Below are 20,300 nucleotides of genomic sequence, written 5' to 3'. Positions count from 1 at the left end.
CGCCGGTTTATGTCTTGGCTGCACCATTTTCCATCCAGTGCTCTACTTGTAGCCTGGGAAAGCAACCGAGTACAGCCCAAGGCCTTGCGACCCTGCATCTGCATGGGAGACTCAGAAGAACCTCCTGGTTTCTGGCTTCGGATCAGCTCAGCTCTGGCCATTGTGGCCATTGGGGAGTGAACCAGTGGATGGAAGATTTTTCTATCTATTCTTTGTAAATCTGCCTTTCAAATAAAAATAAATAAATCTTAAAAATGTTTCCTCTGGGAAAAGACATATCTGGACAGTATTTTTCAAAGCTCTGGGGGCAAACCAGAGTGAGGTAGAGGCAGCATGAATGGTAGGCAGCTGGAGGTTGTGTAAACTGGACAGTGGGGATGTGGGGGCCAATTGCACCATTATTTCCTATTTCTTATGTGACTATTATGGGTAATTTCTGCAGTAGAATGTTAAGAAGAGTGCCCTGGGCCCAGGCCTCTAGCTCTTGGTAAAATCACTCTGCCAACACAGTGAGAAACACTCAGCATGCAGAGACTGTCTAAAATGCCTGAGACCCCTGCAGATCCCACTGGGTGTCATGGGGCCGCGAGCTTGCACCCCAACACACAGGTGGCTCACACACTACACACCTGCTCAGGGGTTTCTTCTTTCAGAGGCGAAACTACCTTCTCTGCAAACGCTTCTGCCATGTGCCTAACTGACAGCTTTACCATATAGACTTTTTAAAGAGAAGCAGGCAGATAAACGGACAAGAAAAAAAAGGTCACAAGAGATGCTGAGCTTGGGATATCTTGAACTCTATTTGTGATTTTCAGGAAGTACTCCCCTATCCTGTTTCCCTTCTGCCACCTGGAAAGAAATGACAGTGTAGTAAGGACACCCTCTCTTCCCCAATGCAAGGGGGGAAAAAGGTAAAGGAAAAGAAACCACACACCCATTGGAGTCTGACGGAAACGGGCTCAAGCTCCATGCCCAAATCCTAGCTCCACTTCCCACGCGCTACATGATCTTGGGGAAGAATCCTAAGCTCTTGGACTCTGGTGCTCCTTGGTGAAGTGGAGGAAATGCGAGTAGGCAGAGTGGGGTGGGTCAGGGGCATGCTCCTCTCTCCCTCCCCTGTCCACCACGGCCAGCTTATTCCCTCATATTTCAGAATGCAGAAGACCTCCAGGGAACTAGTTTGTTGCAGGCCTCAGGTCTACAAACAACCTGGGGGGACAGCCAGGGCACCTGTGCTGCCTGCCAGAGGACAGACATCAAGTCTTATTGGGAGACTCGAGGTTTCCAATAATTCTCAGGTTGGAAAGTATTACAATCCTGGATTTTTACACAGAGCCTAAGGAGAAAAAAATACTTACAATTTTACATAAGCCCAAAACTTTGTAAGGAAGAAGGACCTGTTGCTTAAAAACATACTTAATAATATACGCTTGAAACAAATTACTCTTCCATTTTCTTTTAGTATCACGTTCTGAGTAGTTAAATGTGTACCTGGAATTACCTTCCTTGACTCACTTGCCCTTTAGGTCAAAGAAGAGGAAAGGGGCGGTAGGGATAGTTTTATAAATGCTCAGGTCTCAACAAGTCAGGTATGCCCAGGCACGGCAGGGTTATTAAAACAGAGACTCAGGACTTAACAGAGCAGAACACTGGGGAATAGGTCAAGATCCGTTCCAAAGACCTCTGTTCTTCCAAACAAACTACCCAGGGTCAACCCAGGTCTAAAAGGGAAAGAAGAGCCAAAGACGAACCTCAGGAGGGAATTCTCCAATCCCAGGGCAGTGATTTCAAAGCACTCAGTGCTGTGCTTGGTGAAACCAAGGGCCCAAAGACCCCTAAGTTGTTCTTCTTTTTTAAAGACTTATTTAATTTTATTGAAAAGACAGATCAGATTTATGGAGAGGAGAGAAAGATCCTCCACCTGCTGGTTCACTCCTTGAATGGTCACAGCGATCAGAGCTGAGCTGATCCGAAGCCAGGAGACAGGGGCTTCCTCCAGGTCTCCCACACGTGTGCAGGGTCCCAAGGCTTTGGGCCTTCCTCGACTGCTTTCCTAGGCCTCAAGCAGGGAGCTGGATGGGAAGTGGAGCAGCTGGGAACAAACTGGTATCCATATGGGAGTCTGGCACTTCCAAGGTGAGGACTGATGCACCATGCTGTGCCCAGCCCCCTAAGTTCTATCCCATACTCCCCAAGACTCCAGCTCAGTCAATACAAGGCAAGGTTCAGAAATTTGCATTTTAAGCTGCTGTTACAAGTAGGCTGGAGACCACAATTTGAGAAATAGTGCCTTGCATGAAACCACTACAAAAAATGTTGAGAAGTACTAATACACACACTTTGTCAGTTTAACAATAGCAAAATCATGTCACTTGAACATACACAAAGCATAAATCACACATGTCCACTGTTTATATAAGAGAAAGAAAGAGGGAAGTTGGGAGGGAGAACTGAGTCTTACACATGACACTCTGAATCATCCAAATTTGAAACTCTGTCTAACTTCGTAAGTAAGTAGGGAACAAAATTGGTTTTGAGCACACTAGGAATTACAGGCATGGCAAGGCTGTAGGCTGTCCTCACAGTCTTACAGAGCTATTAATCTACTAAGAACCTTGGAGTACTTTGTCAAGATTCTCCTTGACAGTTGTAATCTGAATATCCCCGTTTTAAAAAGAAAACAAACTGAGAAGTTTGTTGAATTGCTCATTACCTCATGGTACCCTGGCAACTAACGGCAGTGACTTGGCCTCTCAGTGGGTCGACCAGCTATAAGAATGGCATCACAGTTCAACTGAATGGGAAGTTGTAATGCACTAAATGTGATCCATACTGGGGCTGGGGCTAAGATCTTTGAACACAGATACCTGACCAGATGTTAGACCTGAATAACATTCAAACTTTGCTTGGTTTTTCCTCAAAACCAAACTGCAACATTATGTGGCTAGTAGACACTCATATGCTGGCACTAGATTTTCACCTGCTTAAGCATGTTTAATAATCAAATGATCCAGGGGAAAACACATATGTGAACAACTGGCATTCTTTTTTAGGTGAATATAAGGTATACATTTCAGTGTAAAGATAATTTCATAATATTTGTTCACAGAACAATCCAACTATTTTTCTAGCATTTTGCACTGTGCTTTCTCTTGGTAGGATCAGATGTAACTGTCATTGAAGTACTAAACAGCCAAAGGACAATGCATTTTCTACAATGGTATTACCAGAAGCCCTTCTAAAGTTTGACTTACGTTATATTTTCAAGAACAGGAAGACCATGGCTTTGACCAAGGCAAAGCACTTGGCTCTTTAGTATTTATTTGGTCCTGGTTCATTCAAAGGACAGATTTACAGAGAAGAAAGGAGAGACAGATCTTTCATCTGCTGGTTCACTTCCCAAATGCCTGCAACAACTAGAGCTGGGCCAGTCCAAAGCCAAGAGCCTGGAGCTTCCTGTGGGTCTTCCAGATGGGTGTAAGGGCTCAAGGACTTGGGCCATCCTCTACTGCTGCTTTCCCAGGCACAATAGCAGGGAGCTGGATGGAAAGCAGAGCAATCAGGACTCAACCCAGCACACATATGGGATGCCAGCACTGCAGATGGAAGCTTAATCTAGGATATCATGGCAGCAGCCCCAATGATTACCTTTAAAACATTTAAGGAATGTTCTAGGTGGCCATGTGCAACTTAATTTTCTGTGCTGGTGAAAACGTTTTACACCTGTGCTGTCCAATATGGTAGCCTTCAATCATATATACTGACTTAGCAATGAAATATTGCTGGCATAACTTAAGAACTAAATTTTACGTTGCCTCATAAGGTTGGTACCTATCAAATCAGACAGCACAGGCCTAGAATACCACGACAACCAAAAGCACTGCTGAGCGTAAATGTTGAAGCAACCTCAGGAACACAAGCAGAAAATATAAATGCTTTTGCTGTCAGTAAATCAAAACAATAATGTCACAGCAACAATCCAGCCACTAATGTCAAAATGCAAATGTCAGCTCTTACAGTCTTATCTTTATTCTATTGTAATGCTTTGAACAGCTTTTACCTTCTTTATCGAAGAGAAAACTGCTCTGTTTGTGTTAAAATGATAGACCCCTGCATAGTAACCCAGGCTCTCTGTGTTAGATGCCGGAGCTCAAGACTTGGAGTTCAGATCTGCAGTCCTTCACCTTTTCTCAGCCAGCCCCTGACCAGGACAGTACCTTACCAAGAGGACTGGAATGATAGGCTTAAGAGGTCAAAGCGGCATTCACTATAGAAAACTGTGGGGACGTACGCTTACCATGACCATTTTCCTCTGTTCGTACAACTTCTGTAATTGGTAGGACTTTTCTTCTGCTTTGATGTAACCTTTCTTGACATCATCGACAGCCTGTCACCAACACAAACAGGAAGAAGGGAATGTCGAAATTATTAGCAAGCACATTCTTCACACACACAAAAAGCACACATTTTCAGGAACCCTGTATCCACTTGCACCGGGGGCAGCCAGACTCTGCACTGTGAATGGTTCCCAGTGTCTGTCGTGCTTTAGGACTGCTCTAGGTATCTGAAAGACCTGGGTTCTGTGTTCAGATACAGGAATTCTGGTGAATTTGCACATGTGAAAATAACTGGAGACAGTATATGGTATGCTATTAAAGGTGGCAATGATATTAGGTATATATTAAAGTATACATATCAGTTTTGGTATTAAAGTAGCACGGATGTAAGGCAGACAGTGAGTGGAACATGCGGCCAGAACAGAGCACTTCCTGCTCATTACAGGCTATCTGGGAAGCCTTACGTGAACCCCTGAGGATAGCCTGAATGAGAGAAACCACAGGCACAAGTCAGAAGCAGGAATGAGGGGAGTGGCAAGTGAGGCAGTGTGGCAGCCTAGAGGGATCAGGTGCTGGTTCGGACAAGGGTTCTGCCTCTGCTTCCAATCCAGCCTCCTGCTAAAGCACCTGGGAGGCAGTGGACGCTGGATGGCCTAAGTTCTTGGGACTGTGCCACCTGTGTGGGATTCTGCCACTTCTGGCATGGAGTTCCTGGCTTCCCGCTTTGGCCTAGTCCACTCCCACCTGTTTTTACATTTGAGAACTGAACCAGAGGATACAAGACTTTGACCTCTGTGTGTACGTACATGTCTCTGTGTGCATGAGCGTTATGTTATATCAAAGAAAAAAGAAAAACAGTGCTGAGTAGGTGGGTAAGACTAGATCATGAAGAATGCACAGGGATTTAGACTTAAAGTAACAGACAATAAAGAGCTAAAACAAGCAACAGTATCTGAGTGCTAAACCAATGAAGCTGAGGAGAGATGGAAATTAGGAAGATCAATGGTATTGTGATACTTACAGTACTTAGGTTAGGAATCATCTCCCTAGTCCTCCTTTTTTTTTTTTTAAAGATTTATTTATTTTATTACAAAGTCAGATATACAGAGAGGAGGAGAGAGAGAGAAAGATCTTTCGTCCGATGTTTTACTCCCCAAGTGAGCCGCAACGGCCGGTGCTGCGCCAATCAGAAGCCGGGAGCCAGGAACTTCCTCCAGGTCTCCCATGTGGGTGCAGGATCCCAAAGCTTTGGGCCTTCCTTGACTGCTTTCCCAGGCCACAAGCAGGGAGCTGGATGGGAAGTGGAGCTACCGGGATTAGAACCGGAGCCCATATGGGATCCCGGGGCGTTCAAGGTGAGGACTTTAGCCGCTAGGCCACGCCGCCGGGCCCTCCCTAGTCCTTCTAAAAAAAATTGTTTTATTTATCTGAAAGGCGGAGAGAGAGCCAGAGATCTCCCATCCACTCACTGATTCATCCCCTAAATATCTATAACTTCCAGGCCTGGATCAAACCAAAACCATGATCCAGGAATTTGATCTGGGTCCCACACTGGTGGAGACAGCTACTGGAGCCATCATTTTCTACCTTAAAGGGTAAGTGTTGTCAAGAATCTAGGATTGGAAGCAGAGCCAAAACTCAAACTCAGGTAGTCCAAACATCAGCTTAACTACCATGCTAAAAATCTGCCTCAATTCCCAATAGTCTTTTTCAGGGAAAACAGGTGGCTAACAGAATGTGTTCAGGACTGAAACAAAAGGTTTCACCTATCTCTGTCACCTGTCAAGACCCACTTGAATACTTCACTTCAACCTTCTCCCTGCTCTGGAAAACAGGAAAAAATTCTGATCCTGTAGATGGGCAACAGAATGAGATAATGTTATGAGCTTTATAAAGCACACACGGTCACTGATACCATTGGGCTGCTGCGTTCTTCCAAGAATCACAGAAGGGCAGCAGTGTTCTGCCAGGGGCTGCCTGATGAGCAGATCGGACCTGTGACTCCCCAGTCTGCACGCTGGAGGCTCCCGGAGGCACGGCAGGTGGTACGCACAGGGGACTGCTGTATCACAGCGGACCGTACTGCTCCCAGCTAAATTTAAACCAATTACTGACAAGCAAGAGGCGATGTAGAGTAGGGAAATAAACAGAAAATACTGTTCTATACAATATCCCATGGGACTTTAAAGTGTAATTCAGCTTGGAAAAGGAGTTATGCAGTTTTTCTGCTGACCACAAATAAAAACCCTGTGCTTGTTCTGTTCATACCTGGAATACCTAGACCTGGGTCTGAGTTACAATAGTACTTAAATATTTGATGAATATTTTTCCCTGACAGAGGTGGGTCAAAGTGATTATCTATTCTACCAACTATTTCTTTCTTTGGTTTTAAAATGTGTTTATTTGAAAGGAGAGACAGACAGACTGACTGACTGTTGGATTGTCCATCTGCTGGTCTATTCCCCAAATGGCCACAATGATTGGGACAGCCAGGTCAAAGTTAGGCACCAATACCAAGAACTCCATCTGGGTCTCCCATGTGGGTGGCAGGTATCATTAGCTGCCTCCCCAGGCGCATTAGCAGAGAGCTGCATTGGAATCAGAACAGCCAGGACTAGAACCGTACTCCTAACGGATACTGACATAGCAGGCAGCAGCTTAACCTACGACACCACTAAACTCTATACACTCCAGTAACTCTGAATGAATTCTTTTTCATGTTGACAGTAAGAATGTACTTTTTTTTCTTTTTATTGATTGCATTGCATTATGTGGCACAGATTTATAGGCAAAAATGTACTTAAAAAAAATGGAAAACATTTATTTGAAAGGGAGAGAAGGATGCTATAGCAATAACATAGGCAAACTTGGTGGGGTGAGGGGGGCAGGGGAAATCCTAGGGCCTATAAAACTGTATCATAGAATGATGATAATAATTTAAAAAGAAGTTAAAATAAAATATAACAAACAAATATATAAATAAAATTAAAAAAAAAAAAAAAGAAAGGGAAAGAAGGAAAGAAAGGTCCCCACTCACTACTTCGCTCCCCTGATGCTGAGAACAGTTGAGGCTGGGCCCGAGCTTGAGCCGGAAGCTGGGGACACACTCCAGGTCTCCCATGCGCCCAGTGAATTCAGCCATCAGCACTGCCTCTGGAAGCTGCAGCGAGGGGCCGGAGCTGCGTGTCAGAGCCAGACCCTCCAAGGAGGACAGATACATCTTAACCGCTAAGCTGGACACCTACTCTCACTGTCTCATTCTTAGTTGAGATCATTCAGCTGACTAGCCCTGAGTGGGAAACACAAAATAGTACTATCTTAGAAGCTTTTTTCTTAATTATTTTGTATTAAATGAAGGTGTACTCATTAAAAAAAAAAAAAAAGATTTCTTAATTAAAAAAGGAGTCTCAGGATCTCAGAGCTTTTTTTTCCACAAAGGCCACTGCTTTGAAGCACTTCAGTTTTAAAGCTATTCCTTCCCTAATTCTAAATGCTATGCTTACAATGATAAATCCTGACTTAGGACTGCTGACTAAAAAGATCCTGTCTTGGCTTGTACCACTCTTTCTCTTTCTCCCTCAAGCTATCATAAACACATTAAGCCAGCACTCAGTGATTGTATTACTGAAAACACGGAAGCACTATTAACTAAGCCACATACCACACTACACCTTCTTTTTGGTATAATTTTTATTTTTCTCAAGGTTAACTGCTTTATGTTTGGGGGCTATTTTAAGTTTTTTTTAAACATTTATTTTTATTGGAAACACAGATTTACAGAGAAGGAAAGACAGAAAGATCTCCCATCCGTTGGTTCACTCCCCAAGTGGATACAAAGGCTAGGGCTGAGCCGATCCAAAACCAGGAAACCTGGAGCTTCTTCTGAGTCTCTCATGCGGGTGCAGTGTCCCAAGGTTTTGGGCCGTCCTCCGCTGCCTTCCCAGGCCACAAGCAGGGAGCTGGATGGGAAGTGGAGCTGACGGGATTAGAACCGGCGCCCATATGGGATCCCAGTACTTTGCAAAGTGAAGATGTGGCCTTTGAGCCATCACACCAAGGGAGTTTTGATTGACTAGGTAAATGATTGTGTCTTTGGAAAATAATACTATGGGAAGCAGTGGCTGTTCCTCAAAAAATGGAAGATAAAATTACCAATGATTTAGTAATCCTACTTACTGAAAAAGGATCTCAAAGAGATTATCTGCAGCATTATTCACAAGAACCAAGAAGCAGAGGTAGTCCAACTGACCCCCACAGATGAGTGGGCCAAGTGTGCTGTGCATATACATAACAATGTCATTCTCTCTAAGAATTTTTGGTAATATGTATTTATTTACTTGAAAGGCAGAGTCAGAGACAGAGAGAGAAAGAGAGGTCGTACATCTGCTGATTTACTCCTCAAATGGTTGCAATGGCACAGGGCTGGGCCAGGTCTCCCATCGTGGACGCAGGTACCCAAGGACTTGGGCCAGCCTCCATTGCCTTCCCAAGTACACCAGCACAGCGCGAGACTGGAAGTAGAGTAGTCAGGACTCAAACCAGCACCTACACCGGATGCCAGCAACTCAACCCACTACACCAGAGTACCAGCCCAAATATTTGTTAGTCTTAAAAGGAAGAAGACTGTGACACAAGTATAATCTGGATGAACCTTTAGGACACAAGGTTAAATCAAACAGGTGCAGGACAACAAAAGACAAATACTGCAGGACTGCACTCAAATTAAGTATCTGAAGTAGTTTACTGCAACACAAAGAATGGTGTTTGTCAAGAGTGGTGAATAGGAAAGTGGAGAATGGTTACTTAATGAATAGAGAGCTTTAGTTTTACCAGAAAAAAAAAAAAAAACCTTGGGAGATCTGGTATATGCTGATGAACATAGAAGTTAACTACCAGAGTATACATTTAAAAATAATATAGAAGGTAAATAGAAACCTTACTAAAGTAGTGTTTTATATAAGTGCAGTTTACTGCATCTCAATTATATCTCAATGAACTTGTTTAAAAAGTCATGTAAGGCAACAGCATTCAGAAAACATGCTGGATATGAGATGCTGCTACAAAAGACACAGCTGGTTCATATACCTAAATATTTCATTTTTGTATTACACTTCTACAAATTAAAAGCAACTTCATATGCGCTCCCTCACCAAAATTTAGATTTTGGTACCCATAGAAAAGTAAACAAGCATTATTCCCCTTTATCAGATCAGAAAACAGATCTCAGGCAAGTTTTGCTGATTTACCCAATACAAAGCTTGTATCTGAACCAGACAGCCTTATTTCTAGTTAATGACTTTGTACTCCAATGATACAAGACAATGTATTCACAATATTAATAAAAATAAAAAGTATTTTGGGGCTGGTGCAGTGGCTCCACAGGCTAATCCTCTGACTGCCAGTACTACCATCTCATATGGGTGCCGGTTTGTATCCTGGCTGCTCTACTTGCCATCCAGCTGTCTGCTAACATGCCTGGAAGAGTAGTGAAGCATTGCTCAAGACCTTGGGATCCTGCATCCACATGGGAGACCCGGAAGAATCTCCTGGCTCCTGATCAGCTCAGCTCCAGCCATTGTGGCCATTTGGGCAGTGAACCCTGTCTGTCCTTCTCTGTCAAATCTGCCTTTCAAATAAAAATTTAAATCAATTTAAAACATCTTATTTAAACATAGAATTACAAAACTTTATTTGAGGAACCAAAAGAGCAGTGAAAGAGTAGATGTTGTGGCACAGCAAATCAAACTACTGCTTGGGACATTTGACCCACATCCTATACAGAATGGCCAGTTCCAGTGCCTGATGCTCTATATGCAATTCAGCTTCTTGCTAATGTGCTTTAGAGGTGGCAAATCATGGTGCAGAAGTGTGGGTTCCTTGCCCCCACATGGAAGACCTGCCTTTGACTTGACCTTAGCTGTTGCAGCTTTTAGGGGGTGAACCAGTGTATGGCACATCTTTCTCTATCTCCCTCTCTCTACCACTCTTTCAAATATAAATTAATCTATAAAAACCCAAAACAATAATTCATTTTATGAGAATAAAATTTTAAGACCTAAAAAATGTTTAAACCTTATGTATTTCATCAGATAAAAACGATGATTCTTCTCTAGTTAAATTATCAATTTAACAAAACTTCAATTGGACTAGTAAAAGGATACTTTATATATTGCTATGAAACAGCTTAAAATTAGGAAAAATAAAATGGGCAAGATAACCTTACCAGATATTAAAATGTATTACAGATGAACAATAATCAAAAGAACAGTCGAAATTGAAATAGATCAATAGAAAAGAACTACAGTTTGCCCACATATATGTAAAATTTCATAAAAGATAAATTAATATCATAAATCATATAATCCACGCTGCTATGCTATCCAGACAGTAATATCAAAAAATTTTAACTTAGATCATTCATATTACAACATCCAGAGATAAACCTCAGACACTTTAAAGCATAAAACATTTTTCAGAATTGCAGATTAGGGAGCCAGAGCTGTGAATGCAGAGGGTTAAGCTGCTCTCTATGACAGTGGTATTTCCTATGGCTTGAGTCCCAACTGCTGCACTTCTCATCCAGCTCCCTGCTACGCAAGTGGGACACCTGGATGGAGTTCCAGGCTCCTGGCTTGAACCAAGCCCAGCTGAACTGTGCAGCCATTAGGGGAACGAACAAGAGGACGGACATGGCCTCATTTTTTCTCTAACTTTGCCTTCCAAATAAATCAATCTTTAAAAAAAAAACTTGCGGGCCCAGCGGCGTGGCCTAGCGGCTAAAGTCCTCGCCTTGAACGCCCCGGGATCCCATATGGGCGCCGGTTTTAATCCCGGCAGCTCCACTTCCCATCCAGCTCCCTGCTTGTGGCCTGGGAAAGCAGTCGAGGATGGCCCAAAGCTTTGGGATCCTGCACCCGCGTGGGAGACCCGGAAGAGGTTCCTGGTCCCGGCATGGGATTGGCGCGTACCGGCCCGTTGCGGCTCACTTGGGGAGTGAAACATCGGATGGAAGATCTTCCTCTCTGTCTCTCCTCCTCTCTGTATATCCGGCTTTCCAATAATAATAAAATCTTTAAAAAAAAAAACTTGCAAATTAAAAAAGCACACTTATTGAGAAGATAAAATGCACTGACTAGCTATGTAACAAGTTACAAAGGAAAAGACAAATACTATTACATAAAATGTTACTGACTCTCAAAAACTAATCGGTGGCACTAAGGAAAAACACTGGCATAATGAAAAGTTTAGGAGTCAAAGCATAGCAACAGTTCACACATCAAAGATGCATTAATACAAACAATAGCTTCTGAAGAAAATACCTAACCATTAAGTTCATGATAGCATCATTTATAACCACATAATCAGAAAATACTCTGGAACAAATAAAAGAACAAACAATGTATAGCATATCAATTCAGTCATGAAGAACATATAAAGGAACTTACGTAGATATGCAAAAAGAGGCAAAATCTAAGTTAGGATTTTCTACACATCCCTAGAAATACCTGACATCAAAAGCAAGTACAAAATGCTTGTAGGACAAGTTTATAAGAAGGACCTTCGGCCCTAGCTGTAGGCAACTGCCTAGACTGCCTTGTACCTGGGCAATTTTACACTGCTGGGAGAAAAGCAGCAACCAAATAATAAAAGCAGTGGGCATTCTGGGCCTAGTTAATGCCAAATCTGTTAGTTACACCAGTGTAACTAATAAAATCTTTTAAAAAAGATTTATTTTATTATCATTATTTTATTGGAAAGGCAGATATACAGAGAGGAGGAGAGACAGAGAGAAAGCTCTCCTGTCCACTGAGTCACTCTCCAAGTGGCCACACAGCTGGAGCTGAGTCGATCCAAAGCCAGGATCCAGGCTTCTCCCAGGTCTCCCACGTGGGTGCAGGGGTCAAGGCTTTGGGCCATCCTCTACTCCCCTCCCAGGTCACAAGCAGGGAGTGAATAGTAAGTGGAGGAGCCAGGATACAAACCAGCGCCCATATGGGATCCCAGTGTGTGCAAGGTGAGGACTTCAGCCACTAGGCTACCGCACCAGACCTTTAATTGTCTATTTTGTGTGTGCATGTGTGTGTAAGATATGTGGGGAATTCTTGAGTGTCACAGTGCAGCACAGAGCAGCAGAAGGTGGGGGCTGCCAGGCCAGGACATGCCACCCCACCCCAGCCCCCAGATACACAAGTACTGCCATGCGTCAAGGGGCCTGGACAGGGGACCTGGGGGTATTCTGTAATGGGGACCACTAAGGGCATGTTTCGACAGGTGAGGGGTGACTTCTGGGGGCTTCTACAGACTGGGCTACTGCACTTGCAGGTAGATGAGGGTGCTGGGAAAGGGTGGCTTAGAGGGAGAAACTGGAGTGCAGGTCTGGGTCACACCAATGTACACACTCACGTGACAGAGATGGGCTGCACTAAGTAGTACCACCTACCGCCCACGGATGCATGCAAAAGCTGGAGCTGAGGGGCATGCCTGGCTGGGCTAGGCCACAGAAGTCATCAATGAGTGTCTGGGTAAGGGGATGGGCCACATCATGCTAAGCCACAGCACCCATTAGAATGGGAAAACACTGGATCTGGGCAGATTCTCCAGGGGACTTGAGGCTCGTCTCTATGGAACTGCAGCACCCACTGGTTTGTGCAGAGAGCTGGAGGTGCTGATGGGCTGAGTCAGTTTGGACCACAGAACTCACCAACACTTGCAAGAGCTACTACGGCTGGGATAAAGCTGGCTGGGTTGGTGCGGAGGCAGGCTGTAGCACCCGCTGGCATACGCAAAGGTCAAGACTGAGGGTAGACCATGCCAAGCAGGGCCACAGCACAAACTACCATACAAGAGGTCTGGGAGTGGGCCTGGCAGGGGAACTTTGGGGACTCCCCTACTAGGTTGCAGCTCCCACACAAAAGTCAGGGCTAGGGACAGACTGGGCTCGGTAAGGCTGTATTTTTCAAAGGCATGTGTGTAGGCTGGGTCTGGTGGTAGACCAGACTGGGCCTAGGTCCCAGCATCTGTTGGCACTTGTGAGAGCCAGAAGGGGTGTGGGCTGTTTGGGCTAGGCTATAGCACTGGCTAGTGAGTACCAAGACTAGGGGTAGGCCACATCAGGCTAAGCTGCAGCACCTGCTGCCACATGTGAGATCCAAGGCTGGGAGAGAGCCTAGTAGGGGATCCTGGAGGGCCCCCCTGCTAAGCTGTTTCTGCTGGTGAGCACAAGAGTTAGGACTGGGGGCAGGCCAGAGCTGGGCTGCAGCACCTGCCAGCGAATGCAGAAACTGTGCCACAGCACCCACCAGCATATGCCAGACCCTGGGCTGGGAGGGGGTCTGGTAGGTGAATGTCAGGGACTCCGCTGATAGACCACTGCTTCCACTGATGAGTCGGAGAGCTGGACCTAGAGATCAGTTGGTCTGGGCAGGGCTGCAGCACCTGTCAGCCGGCATTTGAGCTGGGTTTGGGGGAGGGCAGGGTTGGGTTAGGCTGATGCACCTGCTGGAGTGCATGAGACTGTATTAAGGGGATGGGAGACATGCAACAGGGTGGATATACGGCAGGAATTGGAGAAGGTAAGAGGCTAATGTCTCATATTCAAGAGTGGGAAATTAAGAGGTACTGCTTGAATCTGAAACATTAAATAATCAAAGTATAATAGAGACACAGAAGTTAATGTAAAACATAACAACTACAGGAAACAACTAAAAAAGGTAAAAGTGGTTATCTCTGGGGGAACACAAAGGTAACGGGGACAACTACTATTTTGTGTCATAAACTGAACTATTGGATGCTTTAAACTCTAGGTACAGAAAACACTAAAAAAAATTTTGAACAGGTGGTCAGTCACTTCCTATCACTTATAAAAATTAGAATAAATAAACTTCAGTATATTTCTATTTCTAAAATATATTTATCTTTTGTAAAATGTGATTTTATGTTAATCTCAGATCTAGGAAGAGTGGCTTACCCAAAAAGTTACACTGGGTTGGTAACTTATCAACTATACACAAACAGAAGAAAACCAAAAGCAAAAACAGGTTAGCAAGGAAGATCTATTCACTTACCTGATGAAAGAAGTATGTAACAGCAAGGTCATTGTCATTTAAGAGGATTTCTTCTTCTGTTGTAAAAAGCCACTTCCGAATGGTCAGGCAGGTGCCGGGCACGGCCGATGTATAGTTCTGGACGTAAAGTTTATGAGGAAATTCATTAGGTGCCAGCTTGCGCACTGAGGGAAAGACAAAACATAGAATGCTGGGTTGAAAACAAACTCTGCATGGCGGATCACATGACAGGTCACCATTACCAGAGCATCAGTTCAAGCATTCTAAGGAGCTCAGCGCTGGGAGCACAGCACACTAGAGTGTCAGGGTGAATCTTTCCCCTTTGTGACTATGGCCAGTAAAGCCTCAAAGCGATTGACCCTGTAGCTAACACGATGACTCAGCAGGCACTATGAGCTCCAACTTTAGTCAAAATAACATCGGGATGTTACAGCCCATGTCCCCTCAGCCTCTCCTCTAGGTCAGGTTTGGAGCACTCAGTCTCTCCTGCAAGTCTCCAAGAAGGTGAAAGGCACTCACCACGCCCACCCCCAAACCCTGAGGCAGTCCCCACAGTCCAAGTGCTTTGTGCACAACACTGTTTCCTTTTCCTGCAAGCAAGCGGACAAGCAGCCCACAACATGACCACTTTTAATCTCTATACTGCCTTTCCCTGGAAAGCCTGTTTTCCTCTCTTGATGTTTACTTGACTTTGAATCGGGGCAAAAGATCAGCTTAATATCTCCCAAGCTTTAGAAGGTAAAACAAAAACTTTGAAAAGGATAAGATTAGAATCTGTGTTTGGATACCATAGCAACCCTCTATAACATAATTTACACCTGCCTGAGTAAGCCGTTCAGCTGGGAAGGATAAGGGAATTGAAGCTGTTCTACCTTGAGCTGGGCAAGACAACCCAAACGTACTGAACTCTCCCCTTTCTGGGAGAAGAAAGGTGTATCAACTAGTAGTATCTATGCCATTTTTAGTCTTAGCGTTGTGTGTGTGCACATGCTCGCACGTGTGCATGTAAGATGTGTGAAAGAGACCGTATGCAAGACGTGAGACACGTGAAAGAGAACCATAGACCATAGAGATGTCAGTAAAGCAAACCCTCAGGCCTCCTTCTTCTTTGTGATTTTGCCACCTACAGGATCATCGTCCCCACCTTGTGCCAGAGAAACTTCTTGTGACCATGCAATAAAATTTCCCGGAAATAACAAATCTATTCATGTGGAAACTTAAACATATGCATTAATACAAGCATTTCTAACAAATTTAATCTCCCTTTCTGGTGGTGACGACCTCCCCACACGAATCTGCCTCTCGCCAAGGACCTCCTGCATCCCTCTCCGGAGAAGAGGAGACACAAGAAGAAACGCCTGGTGCAGAGCCCCAGTTCCTACTTCAAGGACGTCAATGCCCAGGATGCTACAAAATCACCACGGTTTTTAGCCACGCACAGACGGTTGTTTTGTGTGTCGGCTGCTCCACTGTCCTCTGCCAGCCCACGGGAGGCAAAGCGAGGCTTACAGAAGGTGAGTGGCTTCATGGGTCAGCCTGCTGGCAAACGGGGCCGGGTGGCATGTCGGGAGAGGGGTGGAATTCTGTTAATGATTTTCCTACAAGTAGTTGGTCAGGAACCAGGTGTTGGTCTCCACAGTGGTAGGAGTGGGCTCGGGTTAGTGAGAGCTTGAGTGGCAGGTGGGGGTGGGTTTCTGGGGGGAGGAGGTGGTGGGCTGCATCCCTGAACCTGTGAATGTTTTTACTTGCAGGATGTTCCTTCCAAAGGAAGCAGCACTAAGGGCACCCTGAATCAAGATGAATGGGAGACCTTCCCAATAAACACATTTTGGATACCAATAAATAAATAAATAAATAAATTTAATCTCCAATTTCCAAAATCAAAACGCTATTCTTAAATAAAAATCTTTACAAAGAGTGGGGAGCGGGGGGGCGGGCAGTGCCATAGTGTAGTAAAATGAGCCTCCGCCAGCAGTGTCAGCATCCCATGGTCACCGGTTTAAGTCCTGGATAATCCATTTCCAATTCAGTTCCTTGCTAATGTGTCCGGGAAAGCAGTGGAGGATGGACCAAATTCTTGGGCCTCTGCACCCACGAGGGAGACCTGGGAGAATCTCCAGGCTCCTAGTTTTGCAGTAGCCCAGCTTCAGCTGTTGTGGCTATTTGGGGAGTGAACCAGCAAGATGGAAGATCTGTCTCTTGTCTTTTCGCTCCGTAAATCTGCCTTTCAAGTTAGAATAAGCCTTAAAAAAAAAAAAAAAAAAAGAAGCAAGCAAAGGCACACTAAAGCAACCAGTAACTGATAACTAAACAAAATATCCTATTTTTCTAAGCCTATTTTCCATTGGAATATATGAATTCTGAACCTCTCCTGAATATATAACTTGGGACTTGGCCTTAGTGGGATTTGTCTGGCTTATGAAGCGGAGACAGTCCATGAGAGTGGGATCTCCCTCTGTGTTCAAGCTTTTCTCAAGACAGTATTAGGATAAAACAACCCAAACAAAGCTTAATATTAACTACTGGCACTTACCAAAGGAATGATTGATCACCTCAAATAAGGCAAAGTAATTCACTGTTGTGCTGTCCATGCCAACCTTTGCTGCAATAGCCTAAAGTGTAGACAGGAAAATAAAATCAGACAATGTTACAGAAAAATGGCAAGTGTGCACATGTGGAGGAGGGAAGAAAATGAGTTTTGTCATCCTGGCTTCATAAAAATTAAAATCAACTGAACTTGAGCTGTGGTTATGCAACAAGGTGGAGGAATCCACCATGGTGGGAGGGTTTGGGGAGGAGTGGGGAGAACCCAAGTACCTATGAAACTGTGTCACATAATACAATGTAATTAATGAATTAAAAATAATAAATAATAATAAAAAAAATTAAAATCAAGGTCCATGGCTTGCCTGCTTTCTTTTCTTTTTTTTTTTTTTTTTTTTGTTTCGTTTTTAAAGGTTTATTTATTTTTATTGGAAAGGCAGATATACAGAGATGAGGAAAGACAGAGAGAAAGATCTTCCATCTGATGCTTCACTCCCCAAGTTACCACAATGGCTAGAGCTGAGCCAATCCGATGCCAGGAGCTCTTCCAGGTCTCCCACGCGGGTGCAGGGTCCCAACGCTTTGGGCCATCCTCGACTGCTTTCCCAGGCCACAAGCAGGGAGCCAGATGGGAAGAGGGGCTTCCGGGATTAGAACCGGCGCCCATATGGGATCCTGGTGCGTTCAAGGCAAGGACTTTAACTGCTACACTATCACGCTGGGCCTGGCTTGCCTGCTTTCTATGTATGCATTCTAAGAATGCACAAGTATGAAAGAGAAGGGAAAACCAACATCTGTATTTGACCTAAATAGCTAAGAACACTTCTCTTTGTTTTGTTTTTTGTTTGTTTCATTTTTTATTTTGTTTTTGTTTTCTTTTTGATTGCGTTTCTAATTCAAGCTGATGACAGCCTCTCCTTATAAATATCAGCTTTCCTTTCTGAAATGTAATTTCACTCCACCAGGTCTTTCTTCACATAATTTATAAGCAATGTGCTTAAGGGGACAGACATTAAAACGAAAACAAGAAATTTTTAAAGATTGATTTATTTTTATTGGAAACTCAAATTTACAGAGAGAAGGAGAGACAAAGATCTTCCATCCGCTGAATCACTCACTCCCCAAGTGGCAGCAACAGTGATCCGAAGCCAGGAGCCAAGAGCCTCTTCCAGGTCTCCCACGTGGGTGCAGGGTCCCAAGGTTTTGGGCCGTTCTCCACTGCTTTCCCAGGCCACAAGCAGGGAGCTGGATGGGAAGTAGAGCTGCCAGGATTAGAACCGGTGTCCATATGGGATCCCAGCACAGGCAGGGTAAGGACTTTAGCCACTAGGCTACAAAGCTGGGCTCACTGGGGTCCTGCACCCACACTGGAGACCTGGAGGAAGCTGGTGGCTTGGTTCGGCTCAGCTCTGAGCATTGTGGCCATTTGGAGAGTGAATCAGTAAATGAAGATCTTTCTGTCTCTTCTCTCTGTAAATCTGCCTTTCCAATAAAAATTAATAAATCTTACAGAAAAAATCTGCATCTCTCATTCTTGAACTCAAAACACTGTCAATTTTATTTAAGCTTCACAAATACTTTTATTTACTTTTCCAATAATCTATACCCTAGGCTGGAGACATTAGTTACCTTCATTTCCTAAGAATTACCATAATCATAAACCCATAAGAAATTAGCACAGTGTTGTGACAACAGAGGCAAATTAAACAAGGAAACTGAGCTTCTAATCTGACGAACGTGAAACTGAAAGACTTCAAGGGGAAACTAACGCAAGCCGAAGCTACATACAGACAATAACGCACAAATCAAAAACCATGAATCAGTGGTAACACAGTTCCTTCTCAAGACCAATTTTGTTATTAATTGAATAAAATATCAGTAGTTCAGTAAATGAAGTATCATTTCATTCCTTCTTCCCGTGTCTGCTCAAACTATCAGGCCTAGGTTAGCCCCTGGTGCGATGCAGGCACGGATGATTACCAGTGTTATAACTTACCATTCTACACCATGCCAGAGAGAAACTAAAATGATTCAAAAATTTAGAAAATGGGGCCTGGCGTGGTGGCCTAGTGGCTAAAGTCCTCGCCAAGTGACTGGCCATTGCGGTCACTTGGGGAGTGAATCATCGGAGGAAGATCTTCCTCTCTGTCTCTCCTCCTCTCTGTATATCTGACTTGGCAATAAAAATAAATAAATCTTTCAAAAAAATTTAGAAAATGGTTTCTAGCTGGAAGTCATAGTGACAGGAAACAAGGAACAATATTGAAAGACAAAAACCAAACTGCAAGCCTTGTGAAAGAAATATTGAAAGAAAAAAATAGCCAAGAAAACAAGTCACTAGCAAGCTGTAAGATGGAAGTACGCTTGCAACTACTCCATTACATAACTTTAGAAATGGCCAAAATATTGCACATATCCTGTGCTTTAGTATGCTTGCTACTAAGGAGACAAAAAACATTAATACTCAGAAACTTGCTTATCTCCCTGAAAGTCCTAATCAAGTTAGGATTAAAAAAGGTCAATGAAATCAAGCAACAATCATACAAAGAACTCAGATATGGGCACCAGTTCATATCCTGGCTGCTCTGCTTCCCATCCAGCTCCCTGCTTGTGGCCTGGGAAGGCAGCCAAGATGGCTCAGGGCTTTGGAACCCTGCATCCACGTGGGAGACGCAGAAGGGGCTTCTGGCTTCAGATAGGCTCAGCTCTGGCTGTTGCGGTCACTTGGGGGAGTGAATCAGAGAACACAAAATCTTCCTCTCTATCTCTCCTCTCCATATATTTGATTTTCCAATAAAAAATAATTTAAAAAAACTCACCTCATGATCTTTAAATATCATTTCTGGGCCTGGCGCGGTGGCCTAGTGGCTAAAGTTCTCGCCTTGAATGCGCCAGGATCCCATATGGGTGCTGGTTCTATTCCCGGCAGCTCTACTTCCCATCCAGCTTATGGCCTGGGAAGACAGTCAAGGATGGCCCAAAGCCTTGGGACCCTGCACCCGTGGGGGAGACCTGGAGGAAGTTCCTGGCTCCTGGCTCCTGGCTTCGGATTGGCACAGCACCGGCCGTTGTACTCACTTGGGGAGTGAATCATTGGACGGAAGATCTTCTCGTCTCTCCTCCTTTCTATATATCTGACTTTCCAATAAAAATACATCTTTAAAAAAAAAGATGTATTTTTAAATATATATATATAATTTTTCACTAAAAAAGAATTAGAACTCCCGGAGAAAAAAGGCTTACTTTAGATCTAGGTTAGGGAATAATATAAACATGATACTAAAATGAGCCTGGGACATCCTGTGGTACCTAAAGCCAGGATTCTATCATGAACGAATGTACTACATTAAAAGCA

At 44.0% G+C, this 20,300-nt stretch overlaps 1 protein-coding gene and 1 pseudogene across 1 annotated transcript in view; one reads left to right on the top strand and one right to left on the bottom strand.

Moving 5' to 3' along the window:
• Positions 1-20,300, bottom strand: part of SNX27 (sorting nexin 27) — a 75,992-nt gene that overhangs the window by 4,720 nt on the left and 50,972 nt on the right. The window contains exons 6-8 of the mRNA XM_004588897.3: positions 16,935-17,013; positions 14,402-14,565; positions 4,298-4,387 (exon numbers count right to left, since the gene is read on the bottom strand). Coding sequence (XP_004588954.1) covers positions 4,298-4,387; positions 14,402-14,565; positions 16,935-17,013 — 333 coding nt within the window. The remainder of the gene's footprint in view (positions 1-4,297; positions 4,388-14,401; positions 14,566-16,934; positions 17,014-20,300) is intronic.
• LOC131479611 (small ribosomal subunit protein eS27-like) lies at positions 15,688-16,237 on the top strand (annotated as a pseudogene).

The sequence above is a fragment of the Ochotona princeps genome, chromosome 2 (genome assembly GCF_030435755.1).
Source record: "Ochotona princeps isolate mOchPri1 chromosome 2, mOchPri1.hap1, whole genome shotgun sequence".
In the NCBI taxonomy this organism is placed as follows: Eukaryota; Metazoa; Chordata; class Mammalia; order Lagomorpha; family Ochotonidae; genus Ochotona; species Ochotona princeps.
The sequence above is the reverse complement of the archived record's forward strand: the minus strand, read 5'-3'. Positions and strand labels throughout refer to the sequence as shown.